General features: G+C 43.4%; 1 protein-coding gene across 34 annotated transcripts in view; it reads right to left on the bottom strand.

Moving 5' to 3' along the window:
• NRXN3 (neurexin 3) overlaps positions 1–22,052 on the bottom strand; it is a 1,021,208-nt gene that overhangs the window by 729,375 nt on the left and 269,781 nt on the right. For 20 of the 34 annotated variants that reach the window (XM_040600857.1, XM_040600858.1, XM_040600879.1 and 17 more), the window contains 2 exons: positions 19,819–19,842; positions 17,888–18,049 (listed from right to left, as the gene is read on the bottom strand). In XM_040600857.1, coding sequence (XP_040456791.1) covers positions 17,888–18,049; positions 19,819–19,842 — 186 coding nt within the window. The remainder of the gene's footprint in view (positions 1–17,887; positions 18,050–19,818; positions 19,843–22,052) is intronic. The other 14 variants (XM_040600861.1, XM_040600864.1, XM_040600869.1 and 11 more) reach the window with 1 other exon arrangement.

Raw genomic sequence — 22,052 nt, 5'->3', positions numbered from 1 at the left:
TTACTGCCTCGCTTTGCACAAACCTGTACGCCCGACCTTACACCAAAGTGCCTCTCTGCTACTCTGACACCTCGCGCTGCTGAGCCGCCTTCGCCCTCAGCCGTGTATAAGCCCTTCGGAACACCACCTTGCTACGCAATGCTTGCAGCGAGGGGTTACGTGTATCACGGCCTTTGATGGGCTGCAGCACACTGTAGTTAACGTAAGGCAAAGCACATGGAATATCTAACTCGAAAATCCTACAGGGAGCCTAGAAATGGCGTAGCCACACCAGGAAATATTTAAAGGTAAAATCCTCCATATTACGCTGGATCAGCACCCTCTGTGTGAAAACCACCTCCTCAAATATCCAGGTAAGTCTAACGGAGGAGCCGTGTAGCAACACTCCCCTACCACCATTTCACAGGCTCCACTTGGGACTGGGAGAGTCTGCACGCAGAAGCTGATGTCTTTGCATTTTGCATACCACCTAGGATTTTTCTTTTGTGAGCTTTTCCAGTCACAATAACATCCCACAGCAAGGATTTCCATGACTTTTAATTGCTGTCATATTTCTTTTTGTTTGTTCTGAAGCTTTGCCCTGCCTTTGTCTTTTGATGCCACTTACTCCCTCTTTTTGAAAAGAAACCGAGTGACAGTTCCCTTTGATTCCTCTCCCCCATCACACATGATTTGATGTCCCACTACATACTCTGTCAATTCTGTTACGAAAAGCCATAGTCTCTTTGGCCATTCCTTGTAGAGAAGTCTCTCATGTCCTTTGATGATTGTGGCCTTTCTGAGATTAAAAGGACAGAACGACAGCATTCTGTGTGGTTTTGTTTAATGACATCACTATATTTTTTCATATGGGTCTCTATTCCCTTCCTAAAAATTTCAGACCAACATATTTGACCAATATTGACCACCGAGCAAATATTTTCAAATAATTCTTTACTAAAACTTTAGAATCAACTTAAAGTCTATAATTGTATATCGAAAATTGGGATTATTTTCCCTCCCTCCCAATATGCATACCCTGATTTGTATTTACATACATTTAATCTGTCATTTTTTTTGTCCAGTCATTCAGCATTATTAGGTCACCCTCTGCAGTTCTGCAGACAGTCCTCACCTGAACGCTGCCATATTCTCAGCAAAATGTATGCCTTCTCCATGCACATCCTTTTCAACTTATAATTTCTCTAATGAATCTTCAGACCTCAGTATGGATCCCAGAGGTCTTCTCTAGTGGTGCCTTCCCATAGGAAAACCACCTTGGTGCTACATTCTGGTTTTTACCTTCCAACCAGTTCTTCCTCTGTGCAGGGACCTTCTTTCTTTTCCCATTGCTTTTTTAATTCTTAAAAAACATTTTGGTGTGCCACCTCACTGAAAGACTTTTAAAAGGTAGGCTACATTTATCAAAACTCTCCTGTCCACACACTTACTGAGGCCTTGATAAATCCAAGGAAGCTCCTGGCTGCCACAGTTAAAACACAATGCCAATACTATTCACAAGTTCTCGGCACCACCATCAAAGTTCATCTGCTGCACTCCAAGTAAGTGGAGCCTGTGAAAAGGTTTTAGGGGAGTATGTCTACACGGCTGCTCCGTTAGACTCGCCTGGGTATTTGAGGAGACAGTTTTCAGATACGGGCCTTTGACACAGTCCCCCACAACATCATTCTCTCTAAACTACAGAGATATAGATTTGATGGATGGACTATTTGGTGGATGAGGAATTGGTTGGATGGTCACATCCAGAGGGTAATGGCTTAATGTCCTGATGGAGATCGGTGACAAGCAACATCCCTCAGGAGTCCATACTGGGACCAGTACTGTTCAATATCTTCACCAATGACATAGTGGGATCAAGTTGCACCCACAGCAAGTTTGCAGATGACACCACGGTAAGAGGTGCCGTTGACATGCCTGATGGACAGGATGCCATCCAGAGGGACCTGGACAAGCTCAAGAAGTGGGTCCATGTGAACCTCATGAGGCTCACCAATGCCAAGTGCAAGGTCCCGCACCTGGGTTGGGGCAACCCCCAGTACCAATACAGGCTGGGGGGTGAAGGGATTGAGAGCAGCCCTGTGGAGAAGGACTTGGGTGTACTGGTGGGTGAAAAGCTGGACATGAACCAGCAATGTGCACTCACAGTGCAGAAAGCCAACCGTATCCTAGGCTGCAACAACAGAAGCATGGCCAGCAGGTTGAGGGAGGCGATTGCCTCTCTGCTCTGGTGAGATCCCCCCTGCAGTTCTGTACCCAGCTCTGGAGTCATCAGCACAGGAAATACATGGGCCTGTTGGAGCAGGTCCAGAGGAGGCCACAAGTACAATCAGAGGGATGGAATGCCTGTCCTATGAGGAAAGGCTGAGAGAGCTGGGCATGTTCAGCCTGGAGAAGACAAGGCTCCAGGGAGACCTTATTGCGGCCTTTCAATACTTAAAAGGGGCGTATAAGAAAGATGGGGTCAAACATTTTAGTAAGGTCTGTTCCGATAGGACAAGGGGGAACAGTTTTATACTAAAAGAGGGCAGATTCAGGCTAGATATAAGGAAGAGGCTTTTTTACAATGAGGTTGGTGAATACTGAAACAGGTTGCCCAAAGAGGTGGCAGATGCCCCATCTCTGGAAACCTTCAAGGCCGGACTGGACGGGGCTCTGAGCCACCTGAGCTAGCTGAAGATGTCCCTGCTCATTGCAGGGGGGCTGGACTAGATAAGCTGGTCCTTTCCAACCCAAACCATTCTATGATGTTCACCAAAAGGTGTGCTCATACAAACCAAGTCTTTCCCCATTAACTCCAGCTGCAAAACCAAAGGGGACACCAACACCTATTTGCCCTCTGCTGGATGCACTGGCAAATCCAGCCTCCAGGAGAAAGGCGGAAACAGCTGGAATCAAATTTTTAAAAAACAGCTGCGGTCTCCACACAGACCCAAAACTCCTAAGAAGGAATAAAAGAAGTGATTTAGAAAATGTACTCAATGTCAAAGCTGTCACTCGAATTATTAATGTGTAACTTTATGTGAAGCTCACAATGAGATGGAAGTTATTAACCTAATAAGTTACATACATAATTAATTTCTCCTGTGATATATGATTTGTGAAGTTCTAACAAAATGTGTCACAGAGGTTGTAAACAGGAAAACTAGCCTGAAGCCAGAAGAGCTAAGCATATGCTAATTAAGAGAACGTACTAGAAATACATATTAAGAAAAAAATGGAGGAGAGGGAGGAAGTGACAACGCTGCGTTTCTATGGATGTCTTGGTGTGCAGTTATGAAGAACAGGAAGCAAACTCAGACAGAGAGAGAGAAGCAGGCACACCAGGCTCAGCTAAGGGAAAATGGAGGCATTCACTGTTCTTGTTATCTTAGATGAAGAGAATTTTAGGATAAATCAGCCCTGGAATATAAAGCAGGGAAATGGAGGGAAGTGCTCAGCTGACAGCTTTCCTGGTTAGCTGAACACTGACGCTGCAGAGAAAGAACCCATTCTTAAGTATGAGAACAGCATATACTTTTCTGAGCTTTGCTTTATAACCAATTTTAATATTTTTGTTGATTGTTTGTTTTTTAACAACTAAACAATTGACTGTTTAACCATTACCTGGATAGAATAAATGAGCTGAACATCCCTAGTAACAGCTTCTCCTTGGGAGAGATGACAAACATAGCAGTCTTGTCCTTTAGGAGAGACAAGTCACAAGGATCACGGTTTGTCAGACCTTTGAGGAAGCTTTCCCCTGTGCTACAGGTGGGGGGTTTTACAGTTCTTGACACATTCAAGATGGGTGATGTGACAGCCCCTCCCTTTGGGTAGGAACCTCCTTTGGGAGGCTACAGCCAACATCCCACTTAGTCAGTGGCCATAAAGGGTTATAGAGCAGCAGCAGGAACTCAGTTGTGGTCACACTGTCAGTATCAGGAGGACAGATTTCACCCTAGGTGACCTCATTGCTCTTCTCAAGAAAAACTGCCATTTTAAAGACAGCCATAAAACAAGTAACAGAGTGTGAACAGATCTTCTTAATTAATAGTAAGTTTGTTGGGAAGATGTCCTAGCATTACTAAAGTTGAAGCACAGACTGAAAGTCATACCAGCAGTCTGACAGACAACTGGCACCTACATAAAGCAGAACAGCCACCTCTTCTCCTACCTTCTCCACTCAGGTAACAGCCATACCAAGCTCGTATTAGCCTTTCAGGACCTGCTGAACTTTTAAGTCAGCAATTAACAATGCAAGTGTAACCCTTTGCTTCCCCATTTTGCTGTCCACATAAGAATCTTCCCAGAAGTACAAAAGCAAAAGACTGGGATAAAGTTTGTCATCAAAGCCTGGTCCAGATTCTTCCAGTGGTTTGCCCAATGCAGCTGCAAACACAACTGTCCTGCCCTCCTAGCATTTCACAGCAATGTTTTAGTCACCTCAAACATTCAGAATTCCACTGCTGGATCTTTACTCTGACAACAGTTCAGAATGCATCAGCATACTTATCTTTACATCTGTTCAGGGCTTGAAACGTACTAGAGCACTTCACAACCAAAACCAAACTGGAAAATGAACACTGGAAGGATTCTGAGAAGCAGGATCAGAATGGGGATGACCTGATCAGCCTTCTAAAAATCACTGGCTTCATTCCCTGTTGCTGCTACTGCCTGATGGTGGCAAGTGCGTGAAAAAGCAGATCCCTGCCTACCTCCTGCCCCAGTCAAGGGAACATCTTGCCTCTGGCTGACATCTCACTGCATTCAGCTGTAGTAAAAAAGAAGGAAATCTCAAGGACAACCAATCCAGCCAGGGTGTTCTGCCAAGGTGGCTGTTCCTAGCTGAGGAAACGGTCCTCTCCATTTTTCTCAGCTAGAAAGAGGGAGAGAATATCCCCCCGCTACATTATCCTAAAGCCCGCAGGTGCCAGCAATCCAAATAAACGTAGAGCAATTAACAGAATTAACACAGCTTTAAATAGCTTGGCTCACCAGATGCAGACTCCTAGCAGGGTTCTATAAAATGTAAAGTTATTACAGATAAAACCATTAATCATCTGTTCAGAGACTTGTTCTAGATGCAAAACCCATTCCACTTAAAATGGCTAATAATCAGAAAGGCAGGCACAGATTTAACAGGAATGATTATGCCATTCTCAAGCCCCATTTCTAAATGCCATTTTTCATCTCTGCCACCACTGCCAAACCTCTGTGTTCCCCCTGCTTTCTGACACTGATACAGTATGAAAGCTTTGCTGGCATCACTCACAGCCACCTCTTGGGGTACTAGAACTGAGACACCACCTCTCAGTCACTTCCACTGTGGCCAGAGGGACTTGGTGATGCGCACTACGCATCGCTGCTTTCCTGGATGCAGTTGTTACTGTTCAGTTGTGTGTCATCATCCCCATGCAGCTCAGAGATAAGTGATGCTCTCCCTGAAGTGTTAAGTGCTCAAGTGCTAAGATTTGTGCTTAGGAAGTGAAAGCCTTTGAGTTTTCCCCTTCTGGCAATGTGAGGTCACCAGTAGCCATGGTATGCGATACAGCAATCCCCCTGATGTTCCCCTAAGGCCTCTTAAATAAACACCATTCACCTCACTGTGCTCCTACATCCATGCCGAGAGAGCTAAAAGAAGCGGGGGGAGGGAGCAGACCCTAACTGGTCTTTGAGCTCTGATATTACCATTTCTAGCACCTCCACTTATGGAACTTCAGCTCAAAGAGTGTAATACCTTGTCATGAGCAATTCGGAGCTTAAATTGCAACTTTACATAAACCTATATTATTCCCACTGAATTGCTTAGGATTCTAGATGCATACACTGTTAATTCTAAATTAAATGATTTCTGCCTGTGAAGTTTTAAGGAAGGAGGAAAAGAAAGCAGTCCCAAAGCACAGATATTCATTGCAACAAACACCATCAACAGGAGTAAACCAAAGCCAGAGAGCAGCAGTGACAAAGAATTAGAGCAGAAAGAAAATCAGAGACAATACAAAATCTGGTTTATCACAGCAAGCCCGCTGTCTTTTCCATGCAGTTCAAGTAACAGATGCTGCCCATTAGTTGCCTGCCTCCTCCCGTCCTACTCACACTTGACAGCTAGCTGGCTCTGCTACAGAGGAGTGGTGGACCTGGGAGGAGCCGTCCAGCCCACCCGCTCAGCATTCAAACCTCATCATCCTTTCTTGCCTCCCTTGCCCGCAGCTGCAGCAGCCTGGCTTTTTTGTGGTGGGTAGCCACAGCTCCATCTTTCCCCATCGCTCACAATACACACGCACACACATACACATTTCATAGCAATAGTCTGGCCTTCAGGGTCAGGCAAGAAGATTTATATAGCAACTGCTGCTCCCAAAGAGATGACACTTATCAAGTGGGAAATAAGCTACTGCAGCCGAAAAAAAAAAAACAGCCCTCTAATTAAAGCTCCCAAAATCTAGGTCCAGCCCTTGCACGCCACGATTGAACGACTACAACCTACCTGAAAGCACAGACAATGTATAATGCTCGCTGCTGAGCACCTCCATATTTTTAGGTTGCAATAAAAATTAAAAGACTAACAAGAGAAGAAATTAGTTACTGAGAAGGCTGAGGACTCACTAACAGTCCCAAAAGTCAGACTGAAATGGGGTTACATTGGAAGAAGTTCTAGCCTCAAACCCAGCAGTGTCCGTTCCTCTTGTTAAAGGTAGCAGATATTTGCAAAAGTAGCATAACTGGTTTCATGAAAAGGAAGTGTGTTGACAGACACAGCTATGTAGGGAGCAGAGCCTTTTTAATTCTTAAGCTTGGAGCAGGAGAAGGTGCTTCTCTCATCACAATTACAGCTATGCCAAGAGTCAGAAGGCACGATAGCACTGGAGAATACATTCAGCTCTACATGTTCCATGTTACTAACTTGCTGCCTACCAAGCTTTCAAAACCTACATGCCAAAAAAGTACGTACATTGCCTCTTTTACCTTCCTTGGTGATGAGCATCCCACTCACTCCTATGCAGGAAAGTGCCCATTTTATATACATGTACATAAACAGCACAATTTTGTAAATTCTCTCTCCCCTATGATTTTACTAATAGTAGGATATGGCAGGTTCTGACTCTCCAAAACTACTCTTGTCTGTATTTGTATCTGACAGTATAACATTGATCCTTAGCAATCTCTTTAATGCAACATCATAAGGAGTGACAAATAAAAGTGTACCTCCTATTTCTCCTCAGTATTCACTCAAGCCAAGAGTTTACCAAGCTCAGTGAACTACAAAGCCAAGCCAAGAAAAAGAAGCTTATTTACTTTTATCACAAGCTGAGAACATCAGGCTTTGGACAGCCAAAGTTAAGATCACAGCATCCATTAGGATGGGACCACAAATGGCTAATGGAATAAGAAAAAGACAGCCAAAAAACTTTGCCACAGTAACCTCTCTGAGTACCGCCACTGCTCTGCTAATGACTTTGGACTCAGCTATGTTTGTCCATCAGTACTCTGTACGCTGTCTTAGTTTGCTCATTCTTGAATGGAGATTGGTTAGATCACGTATGTGTGCAAGGATTGTTACTTTAATGTTTCCATTTTTCAGGGCCTGGCTTACAAATTAACTTTATTATATGCCCAAAGCACCAGCTATTTTGCTCTAATCCCCATTACATTTTCTGAATTTGCCTATATGACTATAGTTCTACACCTGTAAACACTCATTTTCTAAACAGCAGCACATGGCACATCCCTTGCAGGTACAGAAGCTCAGCAGGAGTCAGGTTCATTATGCAGGAAAGCAAAGCCTGCTCCTGACGGTCCTGCCCCAATGCAAGCACAGATGGCTGCAGCACCAGGACCGAGGGTCACAGCGGCTGGCCCAGCCGCCATGCAGCCGAGCGCTCTGTTCCTGCTGCGACACATCAGCCCCCTGGCTACACTGCTCAGTGGTGACACCGACCTCTGCGGCTGGTTTCCTCCCTAAGGAACCTCCTCCAGCGGCAGATGGGGAGAGTCAGGCAGGGTTAGACCACGCTCGGTTCTAGCTCCGTAGATTCCCTTTAGTTTATGAGCGTAGTGGTAGTGCATAGTTCGAACAGCCCTTCCAAAAAGACGCCTCTTATGTCTTCTGCATAGAAAGTTTCAATATCTATTTAAAGCAAGAATTGATGTCAAACAATGTATGCTCAACCCACATATATACTTTATTAATCAGACTTTGGCCATTAATTACTTCTGTAAACTTTCCAAGAGTGCAGTAACTTCAGGAGTTCAATGCCACCGAACTGTTGATACGTGAATTAACCTTTAAATTAATCCCTGAACAAGATGTGTGCACTGGGGCTGACCTAGAACGCCTGCAAGCTGCTCTCTGCCTACTGATAAGAGTTCCAGAGAACAAGATACTATATTGTAATAAATGTGATCTTAACTAGAACCTGTATTTGTTTAATTTCTGGGCAGAGGTATGGAAAAAAAAAAAAAAACACCAAGCCCAAAAAAACCCCACCCAAACAGTCTGTACTTCTAGGTTCACTGTGGCTGTAGGATCTAGAGCCTTTGCTATATGAATTTCATTACAGAAAAAATGTTAGGAGCCCAGTGATTGTCTCAGTACACAGATGATAAAATAACATTTCCTCCACCTCCTGTACCAAAGTCAGCTGAAACTTCAGCTCCTGTCTTTGTATTTCCCCTATTTTACTAATTGAAAAGTAATTCTAGCACTTCACACTCAACTTCCTTCACTAAAGACTAATTTCGTGAGGCAATTTCAAATTGTTTTCCTGTTTAACAGGAATACTTTCTATGGATATATAGGCAGGTCATGAATAAGCTTTTTACGGACCTGTCATGAGTACTTTACTCTTCATCTTTCTGTGTGGTCAGAAACATTTGATGGAAGCCATCGATCATTAACAGAGGTTAGTTCATGTTATTTTGCAATAAACCCGCATCCAATATCATTGTGCCAGCAAAAATCTTGCTATGGATGCAAATAAGCCAAGCTGACAAAGTTCTTTTCCATGTCATGCATGAGGCTAGGCAATAATGCCAGCAAAAAAAAAAAACCTTTCTCCTGCAAGGTAAGCTTGGGCTAAGCTATGTAAGGAAAAGAGGCTTTGAGTAACTCCCTAGCTAAAGCAAAGCTGCAGCACTGGCAGCACACTAATACACACCTGACAAGACTACTGGTTTTAGTTCCTGTTGGCCAGGCCGTTAATCCTTACTAAAAATGTGAGAACATGAGAAACTGAAATATTACCCTCTGGAATGTGCCGAGTGACTTGTGCTTCATTAAAGAGTCTCTCCAAACCCAACAGAAGTCTATGTTTTAACTGGATCCAGAACTAGATCATTTCCCATCCTGGTCAGACATGGAAGAATTCTCCTAAAATACATTGCATTTATGATGCAATTCCTAAAATCTTGGATTGAAATCCAACAAAACAGGACAAAGCAGAGAAGCATCCTCAGACCTTGCTCACTTTCAAAAACAACCTGCAACACCAACCGCTTGTTCAGGACTGAACGGTCCCCAGCCCCAACCTCAGCTACTTAGATTGCTTGGGAGTAGGGTCTGTTCTGGATTTTTCTTTCATTTCCTCACCTGAGCTGACACTTAAGAGAAAGTAGGGGGGCATTTCATACCCCTTAGCAACAGTTCAGCTGGCAGGTTAAAATACACTTTTGACGTAATCTATATATGCCCTGTGCAATATTCTGCAGTTCGTTTTTCACACACATCCCCTTGTCAGCTTGACAGAAATGTAGAAAGAAATCAAGGATAGAGAAGGAAGAAAATTTTAAATATTACTGGTAAAGAAGAAAATTCCCCAGAGAAACAAGGCTGCAGTAATTCCAGGAACATCTAGCATCCTAGTATCCTCCAGTCGGAATGTCAGTCAGCCGTGACACTTACACTGCACTGAAGACCTAGGCTCTCTTGCCAGGAGGAAGGGCAGCAAATAGAGTGATAGGTAGGATGTCCCTCTTCTATCTGTTACTCAGCCAGTGCCAGGCTGTATGATGCTGACCGAGTCACGTCACAGCTGTGCCTCAGTTGCAGCATTTGAAGGAAGAGAACGATGACATTTACACCCTTTAGCATTGCTATTTTAGGCCAGCAGTTTGAAAGAAGCCAACATTTCTGAGGCTGCTTTGAAAAAGCCACCTACTGAACTCTTCAGACAAAGGGTCCTATGAGCTAACATTATTCATCTTTAAGAATTAGACTTTTAGTACATGTATTTACTGCATATAGAGTCACAATGCACCAAACTGTACCACTGGACTTTCTGTGTGAGATCCCTGTCATTCACAGGAATCACAATTTAGGAAAAAAACCAAACACATTAGGCACTACACAATTACACCCCAAACCCAAAGATATTCATCTGTTACATCAAACTGACTGGGACATTCTCATCTGAGCACCTCCTGGGAGCTCTCAGTCTGGGATATGCTACTTTCTTGGTTTTTCAGAAGTGGGGAAAGTGAAGGGAACTCACCCAAAAGGCTACTAAATAGGAACAAGCTCAGAGACTACAGGGACAGTATGGACGTAGACTTTCTGTGTTGGAAGGACTGCCCCACCTATGCTCACACAGACGTTCCTCTTTTCTCTCGTCCTGGCTAAACCATTCCCTAAAAAAGCAAAATCAAGTGAATCAAGTGCCTCCTCCATAAAGGCTGACGTTCATCACTGCTAAATGTTAGTATTAGGACCATGAATCACGGCAGACTGACTTTACTTATGCCTGGTTTGACATAAGCGGCATTACAGATTTTCTCTCAGACTTGTAAGGTAAATTCCACTCTAGTAGTTATTTCTGAGAAAAGAGACTGGCATGATCCAATCTTTTACAGTTACAGGACAGTGCGCACATGTAAATGTATAGGCAAGCCAAAGAAGGGAGGCACAACGTCACTCCTGGCAGCATAGCAAAGGCCCTTCAGGGCAACAGAAGTTCCTCTAGCAAGATAAAAGAGCTTGTTTAATAATCATCCTCCTCAAAATGTTGCTTCTTTTTCAGTGCTGTCAAAAATCCCAGAGACAGATGGGCAAGGTGCTTCAGCTTTCGGATGCTTAGTTCAGAGAGACTTTTGCTCACCTTGACTTCATGTCATGTCCCACACTCATAACAGAAAGTACAAGGCATTCTTCACTGTGTACCACAAAGTCTTTCAGGATTCCATGTGCTGGCATTCAACATGCGTTGGCAGCCAGCAGGCAGCCTGGGAAATGTTCTATTGCCCAACCATAGATCCCTTCTGACTCTGAGCTAATATAGAAATATCAAATACAAACCAGCCAAGGAACTAAACTTACAAGCATTACTTAATGAGAAAACACTATAATCTTCCCCTCCCCATCTACTGGTCTGTTCAGGATTCTCTCAGCATCTTCCCTTGTCTCATATTGCTTTCAGTTTCCAAGTGCCTCCATTCCCACCCACAAATTAAATCTTTTTATAAATCTTTTTTTTTTCTTATTACCTTCATGAATTTCAACAGGAAGCCACTCAAAACGTTGCCCAATGTCCCTCCCCTGCTGTGTCTCCCAAGCCACCGTGTTGTTACGTTTCTACAAGAGCACGAAGGCCTTGCGCTGGGTGCTCTGCAGATGCACAGAGAAGATGCACATCCTTGACTCTCAATACACACAGCCTAGAGCTGCAGCAGGAGGTTGATCCACCAAAACAGCAGGAATGCAATTGGAAATCTAAAGAGTGAGGGGCAACCAAAAACTTTACAGGTCTCTGGGATCTAGAAGTTTAGGAATCAGTCACCATTCATCAGGGCTATTTGGGAGGTTTTGGCAGGAAATAGTAATGGGAGACCAAGATTAAGAACAAGACATATTTTGAGGAATGGAATCATATTCAGCCTTTGGCCCTGATTTTCCTGCTTCTAGACAGTACCACTAGCTCTCCCCCCCCCCCCCCCCCACTTCCTTTTTCAAATATTAAATTCACTAAGTAATACAGATAGGAAGCAGACTGGTCCAAACACAAGCTGCAGTGTTGAACCAACATGTAGAGGCAACGAGTGCCATTCCCGTGGTAACTTCCTCCACCGTGCATCACTGAAACTCCCTGCACTGTTGATTCCTGACTCTCCTCTTATGCATCCCTAGGGTTCTGTTAAATCACTGCCCTGGAACGGGATCTTACACACCCAAAAGCTTTTGGGCTATCTGATCTGCCTGTTAGGGAGGGGATCTTAAAACTGCAACTTCCTTCGTCTGCTCTCTTCATACTCAAGCTGTTTTTCACTGCCTCCATGCTTTAGGCCTTCTTCTATCTGCACCTTCAGCCTCTTCCCCAGTGTGACACTCCAACCAGAAGAACTCATCCCCAAACATCATCATTACACATGCAAATAGGCCTGAAAATAACCTGGCTTGCAGATAGCATCTGAGATGTACACAGAGCAACTGGGCACACTCATGAAGCATTTGGAAACCTGGCTCCTAGCAGTTAAATTGCAGACAGAAATGATCTAAGCTTTCACAGCTTTCTCCCATCACGGCCAGATGGTGCCTGACCCCTGCAATAATTTCTGCCATATTCCGCCCATATGCAAACCTCACTGCCTCCATCAAGCTGTTAGTACCAATCAACGTTTCTCATAACTGAGATTTTAATAAAGCATTGATAGAAGAATGTGAAGTTTTCATAAATTCTCTCATGCACATCCATTCTCTAGGGACCACCTCAGGCTCTTCTAAAGCACCACCATCTGCACCAGCTGAGTACTGCTCCAAGTAAATCGAATCTGAATGGCTGCCTCCCTGACAGAGCCTAGGAAACATTCTCCCTTCCCCAGTGATAAAAAGATTGAATCCAGTTTTCCCTCTTTGCTGACACAGCTAAATTTCCCAGCTAGCCACTCTCCATCTCCATCCCTGATTACCGGAACCTCCTCCCTAAGACTCTCCAGTACATGCAGAACCTAGCTGTTTGTCATCACCTGTCCTGTCCTACCTCCTTCTGGCCATACAGCTGTCTCTAAAAACGATTAACAGACCCTTTACCCCTTCTACCTCCAGGCAGTGCTTCTCCATGTTTATCCATTCACTGACTTTCAAAACACTCTCACTCCTTCCCTGAGACAGAAATAACATTTCTGCTTACTGGCCTCAGATGTGCTTCTGTGCCTCTCTCTTACCCCATATCTGATTTTCTCCACAACAGGATATACACCAGCTTCCCCACAGAGTTCCTCTAAAACAATTTATCTTCAGACTAAAACTCCTTAAATTTTACACAGATACAATGCAATGTCTATGCCTGATATCTGTGTACTGTCCTATTTGCATATTCTGCCTTTTAAAGTTTTCAGAGAAAAAGTTACTTCTTTTTTCCAGTCTTGCTCCCTCATTCAGTGTCAGGTATACTGCAACAGTGCCAGGATGGCTGTGGAGAAATGTAAAACAAAGAGCACTACCAGACATTGGGACATCTTTAATTCTGATGAAAACGGAGAGAAGAAAACCAACCTGAACTACACATTCAGCGCCTGGATTTATGATTTAGATATATTACTGCTAGCAACTTAGCGGAATCTCTTCAGTCGGAACCAGAAGCCACAAGGAAGAGGCAGAAGCATCTATTCTGTGGTAAAGGGAGGAAACATTAGCTCAGACAACTCAAGGAAAACATGGTTGCCTTCACCAGGGCTTATTTAGATACTGCAGCTGAAACAACAAGGTCTTAAAAAGATGAGTTTGGTACAATGAGTTTGGTACAATGCTCTGGTGATGCTCTGTTTGTGTAGAGAAAGGAATGTACTCTGAATAATAAGAAAAGTACTCTGAGTAAAAAAAGGTTCCACTGACATGTTAAAGTAAAGGAATGTACCACTGACAATGTTAAAGGAATGTACTCTGAATAATTAGAAAAGATAAGGTGGGCACCTGAAGGAGATAAGGAGACCACGAGTCAGGAAACCGTGAACAAAGAAATCTGAAAGATTTACTCCACCTAGATCCCACCTATTATGAATAGAATGATTAGGTGTCAAAATCAAATGAATATGTATGTAAAAATGTAGTAACATCTCAAGAAAACTGTATAAATTACCTGACTTTTCACTGAAAACTTAGGAGCTAGTTTGTCCGGTGCGAATTGGCTAGCTCCCCAACGTTGCACAAAATAAATACCTTTGCTGCTTAAAGACAAAATTCGTCTCTGAGCAGTTACTCTGTGCCGTTTTGGCATCACAGCAGAGGAGCCCTGAGATCCTTAGTTCCTTGCCAGGAACGCACTCCTACGCACTCTACCAGTTCCTCCTGGCAAGGCTTAGACTCTGGCCACATGAAGTGCCTACCCTGCCAGAGCTGCCCCTCCTCCTGCCACCAACCCCAGCTGCAAAGGGGCAGAGGGTCCTTAGGCAGCCTGCCCCACTGCACTTCAGCACCTGCGTGCAATCTCGGAGGAAGTGGGAAGGCAACGCTCCACTCAAGAAGCCCTCTTAGCTCCCACGTGAGCAGTTTGGTTGCTGTACTGTGAGGCTGATGCAGTCCAAATGAAATAAGAAAAAGATTACAGAGGGAAGGCTGCAAGTGTCACCCCAAAGCCTGCATCAATCCCTTTGCCTTCCTCAGAAAGTGAGACATCCCCAGGGGAAGTCGTTCTGCTTTAACACCTTCAAGAGATCAGGCCAGGGCTTGGCAGGCTGCTCTTCACTGCTGCAAACAGCAGTACAGTCCACTCAGGATGTGCTACGTCTCTTGTAACAGGCGATTACATATCTAGGACTTCAGTAGGAAAAAAGAGCATTGCTCTACTAGAAAGCATAATCTGAAAGGAGCAACACTTGCTATTACAGTTTATCTACCACTTTGTCTAACTTAGCTTAGAATATTTTCCTTAAAAGCTCAAGCTCCTCCAGTACTGGCTGATGAGAGACTTAGCATCTTTCTTGACCACAAATAATAATAATAATTAAAAAAAAAATCAAACATAACCTATAGGGAATGATTTATGAAATACACTGCCATGCCATACAAAGAGACAAGTTCCCTGTAGCGGAACCAGAAACATTCTCGGCAAACAAGCACTGCACCAATGCAGTTCTGCCTCTTCAAGGATCAAAGCTGGCTGCCCCAGGGCTCCAGTCTGATCCCCACAGGTATTCCAGCCTTCTCCAGCCAGCACAGGTTTCTTTCATACCCTGCTGCACCGCACTGCATAGATATACCCTGGCATTTCAGAAATAAACATAAAGAAAACACTTAAAAGAACCACCCCCTAATTCCAAGCGGATCTCAAGTTGATCCTGCTACCTTTGTCATCAGTGGTTTTACCCCTAGCAATGGAAAAAAGGGGAAACCAACCCCTGGGAGGAATTTCACAGGGCAAACCATTTTCTGCTCAACTCATCCAAAGTTTCACTTAATGAAAGCACTGTCTGCTTTGATGTCTTCGACCAACTCACTGCGTGTGCAATGAGGAGCCTTCCCAGCCTGCACAGGCTGTCTGTTCCGATACCTTGCTCGGTGCAGGTATCGGTGCTACAGTAGCACTGCTGGGTTCGCTCAGGATTCCGGCAGTCGTTTAGGGCTGCTTTCCTCATTAATCACAGTTCTCCATCACCTCCACTTGTCAAAACCAGAACTGAGGAAAAGCACAGTGGGAACCTTTCTTCACTCCCTAGTGATACCCGCGCTCATCCTGCAGCCTAAGGGGTCTGGAGGAATGACAGAATGGAAATGCAAAGTGCTAATTAGCTTTCCTTTTAAAATACTACATTTCTCCATTCATTCCATTTACGGGTGCCTCCCCTGACAACCCCACACTACACTTATGTTCAGTGAACACTGGGGGCCATCCTCAGGGGCCAGCAAGGTACATTTGGGGCACATTTTCACCGCACCTGAAAGCGCTACTGGACTGCTACCAAGAGCAGGTTGCTGTCAAGCAGACTATATCTCAAACCCACAAGAACCAGCCTGCCTTTAAGTCGAGACAGCTGCTCATACACATCTCCTGTCACTGCCTAGTCAAGTGAAGATTACAAAGCACATTGAGATTATCTGTTTTCTTCCTCTTCCTCTCATTCTTAAGTGGTTGCTTGTTTTTTTCTTCCTATAGAGCATTATAAGCCTGGGATGGCTATGTAAGCGGCTCTTAGTACATTGTGCAAACTAATAGAATACAAATGATTATATAAATAATAAAGCTGCTGAAGATTTTCTTGTCACCGCTTTCTCTGCTCCATTGGCTTGACTTAAAGCACACATAAAAATGGCCTCTGCTAAGTGTTATGTTCATAGCATCCATAAATAAAATTAAGATCCTGATTTAAAGAGACACTAAGAAGCTGTATCTCCTCTTGATTTCAATCAAACTGGGATGCTCAGTGCCTATGAAAATCAGGCCTGAGGCTCTATAAACGAAAACAGAAGGATTTGATCTCTGTATGACAGCGTTTTCAGCAGGGTTGTTTCATTTCCTATGCACGATGCTCACATGCTTTTTTCCAGCATATGTGCATCCCCTTAACTAATCCAGAGGTCAGGCAGGAAAGCAGCTCCAGACTCTGACAGCCATTGCTCACATTAAAGAACTGGCACATAACCTACAACCCTTGACACCACGAGTCGAGCATCAGTAGGATGGTAACTTGTCAGGCAGTTACAGTCACGGAACAACATCTAGCTCAGCATCGCTGTTTCCATGACTCCTGTATGAAAACTCAGCTCTGCCTTCCCTCTGATATTAAATGTTTATACAAAGAGGATATTATGACAACTCTCTGGGCTGCAAATAAAATTAGACCCACCCAGCCACACCCTGTGATAAACAGTATGAGTACAGAATCACAAAATCAGGGGAGAAAACTCTTGCAAGAAACCCCTCTTATTCTGGGCTAGCTAAGAAGCTGACTTACAGAAAATTTAAGCTTGTTTTTCAGTAAGCTTTCTGTAACACACTTTGGAGATGTCAATACCGGCACCAACGTTAATTAAAGTGATCATCACAAATTCTATTTGAAGAGATAGGAAAGAATTCAAAAGCTGACTACAGGGCATAACACCCAAATAACAAACTGCACCAACATTTCAGCTTTGGGCTGAGGCTTCATCTTTTGGTTTGTTCTATTATTTTATTTTTTTTTTTTTTTTTAACTACCCTCACCCCAAGGAACATAATTCTGGTTCCTGCTGCTAGCCAGGCAGTCCAATCTCTATTACCCATCTGTGGATTTTCTCAAAGTTGTGGATTAACTATGTGACAAAGGCAGCCAGCCAGTGTGAGACAACGCGGGTTTGGAAGCCAGCTAGCTGTTCCTGACCATCGCAGCAACTCTGCTGCGCGGACTTCCCACCACAGTACACGTCAAGCCTACACGCCACATTATTGCTGCACCTCCATTAGATCTTACGCTGCATTCTCCTTACATAATTTACATACATCTTTTATGCTACCTTCAACTTTAATTTTTCAGGTTTATTCTGACTCCATCTTCCTGGAAAATTGACGACCAAGTGTATTTCCAGGTGAAACACGGGACCTTAAAAAAAACTCCAAATAAACTTCTGGTTATGATTTTTTTCATCCAAAAATGCTGCTTAGTAATCAAAGGCCATTTATCTTTTTTTTAATGCCTCAGTGCCTAGATGACTGTAATGCTTTCTTCTAAATGGTTAACAGCTTACAGAAGGCAGCTCTTCCACTACCATGGATATTTTTTCTGTAATCCAAGCACTCGAAGTCTGATTCTGACCATAAGCTCATGAGTTTTGCAGCTGATGCCTTCTGTCCAGCTGAATGACAAGTTTATTCTTACAAAGCTGTTGCAGTATCAGCGTAAAATTCAGCATCAGGGAAAGACATGGAGTGTGCAATGAAAGGCAGGGAAGAGTGAGGACTTGGAGAAACCAAAAGCACAGAAACAAGAATTCATTTGAAACAGTTACCTCTTTGAGGCAGCCCATGAAGTTGTTGCTTACTGGAGAACCAGGTAAATCGGCAGTACTGGGGCTCCCTCCCACATAAAAGAAGTCATCCGAGCCCAGCATGGTGTAGTCCTCCTGTGTGTAGCCCGTGGTGGTAAGGATGCCATCCACAGAGATTGTCACCTGTTCAAGGGACACAACGGACAAAGAAAATCCCAGCAATGACCTTACAATCCTGAACGGGATGAGTTACCTCCCCTATAATTTTATGTCAGTTTTATTAAGGATTTTGTTGAGATTTGGTATGTATTTTTTAGTTCAGCCAAGCTCCATTTTCTGGTCTGCTTCACCCACAATGGAAATGCTCCAGCATCTGCTTCTCCCCTTTCTGGTGCATCAGCACTGTCAGGGTGACCTGGCAGTCTACCCATCAAGATGCTTTCCATCTATTCAGGCCAGAAAATGGAACTGTCCTTGAAGATTTCTCATATTAGCTGATTTTATGATTAATTAGTATTTATTTTCATGATTACAGTTAGTTATGGTTGTTAGTAAAAAAAAAAAAAACACTAATGAAGACGAGGTTGGTATTTTTTATTTTTATATGCTTCTTTTGCTCACAGCACACTGACGATCATGCATTCGGGGAGGGGGAATAGGGATCTCACTTTCAATACATTATGGATGTGCATGCCATGTACCTAGAGAGACACACACCCACCACCCCAAAAATAAAAAATTTAAAAAACCAAACTAACTCAAAAATAAAATATAAATAGGAAATAAATCAAAATAAAATAAATCAAAATAAATCAACCACAAACCAATAAGTGTGAGGGAAGCAGAGATGAGAAAGAAAGAAAACACAAAGCGTGCACACACTGCATTTTGACTTGTCATGCCAATATATCTGGAGCCCAGAAAGATTACAGGAAAACAAGAGAGAAAAGAGAGAGGGGGAGAAGGAGAGAGAGGGAAAAAAAACTATTTCACGCTTGCATGCAATCAAAAATAAAAATACCAAACAAACCCCATAATAATAAAAAAACTCAAAACCAAACAGAAATGTCCCCAAAACCTCTAACCCCAAACACATGAAGGGTGATGGGGGACGGAAGGAGAGGGAGGGAGAGGAGCAAGTGAATTTTATGTGTTTTGCTTAGATGTTGTTAGTGGTTTAAAGGGAAGATGGAGGAAAATAGATCGAGGCCAGGAGGAGACGGGCGAGTCACCAGACGTGGACATGCCATGCAGAGTGTGTACTGAAACAAACAACCGGCTGAGCTCCTGTCGGCCACGGCAGGTAGAGGTCAGAGAGAAAGTGAGAGAGAGAGAGGGATGGGGAGGAGAGAAAGAGGAGGGAGGGAAGTGGGGGAAAATCAGGAGAAAGAGGACAACTCTGGCCAGTTTGCCTGTAACAGCCATTGCCACAACAAAAGGATGAGAGAAAAAGAGAGCCTTCACCACCACGGACTAGAGGCCCTGCAATGGTTCTGATCTAGAAACCTTCAGAGTAAAAAACAAAAACCAAAAGGGGAGGTGGGGTTAAAAAAAAAAAAAAAAAAAAAAAGCCAAAGCAAAAGAGAGAAAGCTAAACTCAAAAGTGAGGAACAAAAAACCCAACAATTTATCGCTGGAATGGAGTGGAGAAGAAGAACTAAAGAGGGAGGTGAAGAAACCAATGAAATATCCAAACCCCATTTCCAGAACAGTTGTGTTCGTTGCTTTTGTTGTTCATTTTTCCATTAAAAAAGAAGAAAAGGGGAAAAAAAAAGGGGGGGGGGGGGGGGGGGGGAGTTTTCAATGAAATTAAAATAAAATTAAAGGAAGAAGTAAGTATAAAGGAGGGGGGGAAAAGAGGGGGTAGGGGAAGGAAAAGGCAGGTAACACACGGCAAACCCAAAAAAAGAGACAATAAGAATGATATCTACCAGACAATGTAGTTTGTTTACCATAGCGTGTCCAATGCCTGAGTGCTTTGCGGAAAAGGGGGAAGAAAGGAAATTAAAAAATCGTGAACAGAACGATTGTTAATTAAAATAACTAAAAGCAAAGATGAGTCGTTAGGGTGTTAGTACATTAGTTGGTTAGTAAAAATGACACATTGCATGAATGGTCTAGTGTTAGTCTTTCAAAAAAAGGCATGGGGCACCTAAGACACACAAAGTGAGAGAGAGGACAATATGACCAGGACTCTATGGGGAACCATGCCATCTGGGCTATAAAGAAGGGTTCTGCCTAGTCTTCCCACCCTGGTATTTATTAACTTTAACCCTCATATACATTATCCAGGACTGAAGCAAAGTTAAAACAGTGCAATACTTACTCTTTGAATGCCCACCAAGGTGCTTGCCTCAAACAAGAACCTTACCCTCAAAGATGTATGCACACAGTACACTGCTCGCCCCTTCAGCACAGACCCAGCCATGACTCCCTTCTTCCACCCACCCCACCCCCAATTCCTGCTCCTCTTCCAAGCCTCACTACCCTTAGGTCCTGCAGAGTACCACAAGCAGTCCAATATTCCCTTTGGCTGGACGATACAGATGAAGATGAGTTCAAGACTCTGAGTCTTCCTTCCAAGTTTCCCAATCTGCAGGTTTCTTTACAGCAGGTGAGGTTTTGACTTTTGGGAAAAGCACACAAAAATGCCGTGCTTGGCTGCTTGCCTGTAGCTCACTTGTGTCATCCGAGAGTATAGAAATTGAACCTCTCCTACTGTAGGGAGAAATGTGTCGAGGAATTGTGTAGGAAGAGTCGTGCCACTTGTGTCAAGGCTGAAGACAGGTTAACAAGATTTAGTGTCTCTCCTGTTACACCGCATCTATGTTATGGAGAAGCTAGGAGAATTCACGAGGCAGTTGACTTAGGTGGGTTTAGCAGAACTTTGCAGATACTTTGTTAATCCCTCCCAAGGCACCCAGATGCCAACTCTTTGAACCTACACATTGTTTCTTGTTTGCTTTTTAGCAGCTGGGGACCTCAAGATCTTTACAGCGCATTTTGCACAGTGACTGGCTTCAGCGTTAATAGGGAAGTGCATCCCGTGGAGGCTCCAAGTCCTTGTTTCAGTGTGATTGAAGCTGGCAAGAACTATCCTAAATTACACAAGCTAGCTCTGCGCTGCCTCATGTAAAAACTATCTGTTTGCAAATTTCAGAGTCGTGCACTGACTAAGGAAGTAACTTTGTGAAACCTTCATGGCATTGAACATAATGTCCCAAGTCTATTTTACTTGTCTATGAGAATGAAATAATAATATTCTTTACCGGGTTATAACAAGCACGAACTCCTGAATTATTCATCAAGGAAGTCTCACTCGCAGTGATATGTTGTGCTAGTAAATCCATTTCTACAAAGAAGGGAGCTGAACTATGGGACAGGGGGGAAGAGCATGCTGAAAATGGGACGGAGTGGCAGTGGCAGACCTGAAGACAGACACAGGAAGCCTGACCTTCTCCTCTCCTCCTCCTCCCACCAGACCAGACTGCCCCAAACGTGCTCTCAAAGCCCTGGCAAAATACAGCCATGATCCTGTTTCTAAGTAAAGGTTTCTCACAAGGCAGAAAAGGGCTTAGTTTTAACTGAAACAATAAGATAAATAAACAAGGAGATTTGCTTTGACATTAACGATCACTACTCAAGGGAATCTGTGGGTTCACTTGGTTTGTCTCTAAGAAGATTAACTGCTGTGATAGTCATTTGATCTAAAAAAAAAAAAAAAAAAAAAAAAAAAAAAAAAGCAGCACTTAGTACTCTCCTAGCTTAGCTACAAAACATTTAACAGTTCCAAAAAGTACTGGGCAAAACTCCAGCTATTTAAAGTTCTGCTCTAATTCTAGGAACAGCCAAAAAATTATGCAAATCCTCCTCCCCCTTCTCCTAACCCCAAAAGGAGCAAAGAAAAAGAATAGATGGCATCCTGAAGCTGCTGCTAACCCATTTACCTGGCATTCTTTTAGCTTTGGATTGTATTCTTGGAATTTCTAATTAACTTTTTTAAAGTTCATTTTAAAGAGAAATACATTTATCTCCAGTGCAATAGTGTTTTGACCAATTACAAGGAGGCTACTGATTTCCCTATAAAGCATCGATATTCAGAGGCAGTATTTTTTTGTTGGGTTTTTTGTTTGGTTTTGGGAAACACCAGGAAGCATGAGCACAACCGGAAACAAGACTTCCAAGG

This window comes from Falco naumanni, chromosome 7, assembly GCF_017639655.2.
Source record: "Falco naumanni isolate bFalNau1 chromosome 7, bFalNau1.pat, whole genome shotgun sequence".
Lineage (NCBI taxonomy): Eukaryota > Metazoa > Chordata > Aves > Falconiformes > Falconidae > Falco > Falco naumanni.
The sequence above is the reverse complement of the archived record's forward strand: the minus strand, read 5'-3'. Positions and strand labels throughout refer to the sequence as shown.